At 44.2% G+C, this 2,938-nt stretch overlaps 1 protein-coding gene across 1 annotated transcript; it reads left to right on the top strand.

The window, feature by feature from the left end:
* Nucleotides 1-475: 475 nt before the first annotated feature.
* LOC108750506 (forkhead box protein D3-like) lies at nucleotides 476-1,927 on the top strand. Its single transcript, XM_018489983.1, has one exon. The coding sequence runs from the start codon at nucleotides 776-778 to the stop codon at nucleotides 1,895-1,897; it is 1,122 nt and encodes a 373-aa protein (XP_018345485.1). The 5' UTR covers nucleotides 476-775; the 3' UTR covers nucleotides 1,898-1,927.
* The last annotated feature ends 1,011 nt before the right edge of the window (nucleotides 1,928-2,938 follow it).

Below are 2,938 nucleotides of genomic sequence, written 5' to 3'. Positions count from 1 at the left end.
GCGAAGTGAAAAAAGTCCCGTTATCGTTGTGGAAACAAACTATTAGCGTAAGATAGCACTCGTCAAGCGGAGGATAGAGCGATGGATTGAATGTGACAGTCGCTCTGTTGAAATATATCGCAACAGAAGTCATTCGTGTGTTTTCTCCACAGACAATCCGCGAAAGAATTTACGAGAAGTGTGACTTAATCGTGGAAGAATCATTTAGTGTCCGTATAACGTCCGTATAACTTGTATTACAACGTCAATAGTAATCGAGTAAATCGAGTTGACTAAGTTATGGCGTGTCTTCTGCTTTAAAGACTGAGACGACTAAACTCAGTGGAATTTTCGGCAGAAGAAATTGTTACAGAAATATTATATGTAGCAACTATTTATACTAAAGAAATTTCGTGAATGATTAGTGTGAATTTTTGTCATACTCAGACGGATAGTTTTCTCTCGAGACGTTGGACAAGAATTGATGCAACTAACTCTTAAGAAATGTTTTTATAAGTGAAATAACTCATATTAGAAACATCTCGGCACTTGGTATGATTAGTCTGGAGCTTGTAATACGCAATTTTTTTCTTACTAGTAAGTAACTCGAAGATTTCATATCAGAGAAGTGCTAAGAGAAACAAATATTTTGATAAAATTTTGTACCGGGCGGAGTTTGGACTTTTAATGGAGAATGAGAGCGAGTAGTAATCTTGAAGAACCAAACGCGGGATCGACAACGAAATAAACGAGCACCTCGGTGGCAGGTCCTTATGCCCATGAGGCGGCGATCACGATGGAGCCACGTGCGATGATGATGTCGAACCTGTCGTGCGACGGCTGCGCGGACAGCGACCGGGACTCGGATAGCAGCAGCATGATCGTCGACCCGGTGAGTCTCGACAAGAACGACCTGTCGCCGCCGTCGCAGACGTCGTCGAGCCCGGTGATACCGAGCTGCTCGCCGGTACCAACGCCGACGTCAGTACCGCCGTCGGCCGGCAGGAGTCGAAGCAGCGGTGGAAGCGGTGGCGGCGGACGTTCTTCGAAGAAAACGTACTCGATGATGTCGGCATCGAGTCAATCAGGGAAATCTAGCAGTTCCAATCAATCCCCATCCAGCTATAATTCCGACAAGATGTCGTCGTCCCTGATAAAGCCGCCGTATTCGTATATCGCGTTAATCACCATGGCGATCTTACAGTCGCCGCAGAAGAAGCTGACGTTGAGCGGCATCTGCGAATTCATTATGTCCCGCTTTCCCTATTACCACGACAAGTTCCCCGCCTGGCAGAACTCAATCAGGCACAATCTCTCGCTCAACGATTGCTTCATCAAGATTCCGCGCGAGCCTGGAAACCCGGGGAAGGGTAACTACTGGACGCTGGACCCGCTGGCGGAAGACATGTTCGACAATGGTAGCTTCCTGAGACGCAGGAAGCGATACAAGAGGCCGCCGCCGCACTACGTGCTGCGAGACCGGGCGATCATGGCCACCTTCGCTATTTGTGGTGACCGAGGACCCTGTCCAGGTGGCGGCGGCGGTCACCCGGGTGCTCTGGCTTATCCTGGAGCCGCTTATCTATCACCACCGCCCGGTCTGCCGTTACTAGACTTCTCTCCATCGACCCTGGAGGCGCTGAAACTCGGCGGTTTCCTGGAACCGCCGCCACCGCTCTACAAGCCAGTGCCCATCACCGCGCCGCCGATCAGGCAGATCGATCCGACCTCCACCAGGATCACGACGTTGCCAGCCAGTCATACGACGAGCGTCGACAAGAAGCGCAATTTCAGCATCGATGCGCTCATCGGCAAGCAAGCGGCCAACGATCAAAACTGCGGCGCGTTGCTGGATCTCAGCCCGTCGGAGCACAGAGAGATCAGGAGCCAGGCGTCTGCCTTCTCGCCGCTTGTCTAGGAGCCTGGCTTTCGACCTTCTTTTCCAATCGCTAAAGACATACGGTGACTTTCCGAAAGTATTAATCGCTTTATAGCTCTTTATGTGAGCTTAGCGTGATTACTAATTTTTGAGAGGGCCAGAAGTGGTATAATTAATTGCGTTAAACGCGTGTTCTTGTAAGAAGAATTCATAATTATTATTGGACCAGACAATTTCGCTAATATTGAAAATTTCAGAGTCCAGAAACTTCAGCTTCTGTCCCTCGAAATAAAGAAATGGGAGAAAAATCATAATTTTTCTTCTTAGGAAAAAGAGTGATAGAATCGCGAAGTGAACACTAAATCCGATCGCGTTGGTGTCATCAAAGACTGATTAGAAACTTGGCTGATGAAGAATGTGCTTCGAGAAAGTTTGAAACAATCGCACCGCAAAGGACTACTCTTTCCAAATGGTAATTGATGTCGTTAGCCAAAATATTCTTTTTGACCAATGCTGTCCAAATGAAATAAACATCTTAATCTCGCGAATAAACGGAGCATGATGTTTCGTAATTTAGAAATCGTTTTTCCTATAAATCACAGTTTATTCATGGATGAAGAAAAAGATATATATCATTAAAGCATAGAAACTCTAATAAGAGTCTGAATATGAGAAAGCTACTTTTGATAGATCTGCAATGTTTTAACAATTTCGGAAAAAGAAAAAGTGAGAGAAATAGATAAAAAAATAAAACAGAATAAGAAAAACAAAGAAATAGTAAATGTATGTTCTTCTCTCTCGTAGATTTTTATTAAAATTACTACTTTGCATAACAAAACAACGGCTCGTGTTTAGACTCTTATTAGAGGGTTTTCAATTAAAGCAAAGTTTTCACCGTTTTTTTTTATAAAAATATCGATGTTTCGTTCCGTTATATTGATTATATCGTAAATGTTTTCTGTATTATTTGGACAGAATTTATCTGTACTAAATCTTATGTTAACCTTCGACGCGAATGTCTGAAAATTATCAAGATGCTCGCTCTGCATGTATTAGCTGTAAATTTTCACAATAAAATAT

This window comes from Trachymyrmex septentrionalis, unplaced genomic scaffold (assembly GCF_001594115.1).
Source record: "Trachymyrmex septentrionalis isolate Tsep2-gDNA-1 unplaced genomic scaffold, Tsep1.0 scaffold37, whole genome shotgun sequence".
In the NCBI taxonomy this organism is placed as follows: domain Eukaryota; kingdom Metazoa; phylum Arthropoda; class Insecta; order Hymenoptera; family Formicidae; genus Trachymyrmex; species Trachymyrmex septentrionalis.
This window is presented reverse-complemented; position numbering and strand designations above follow the sequence as displayed.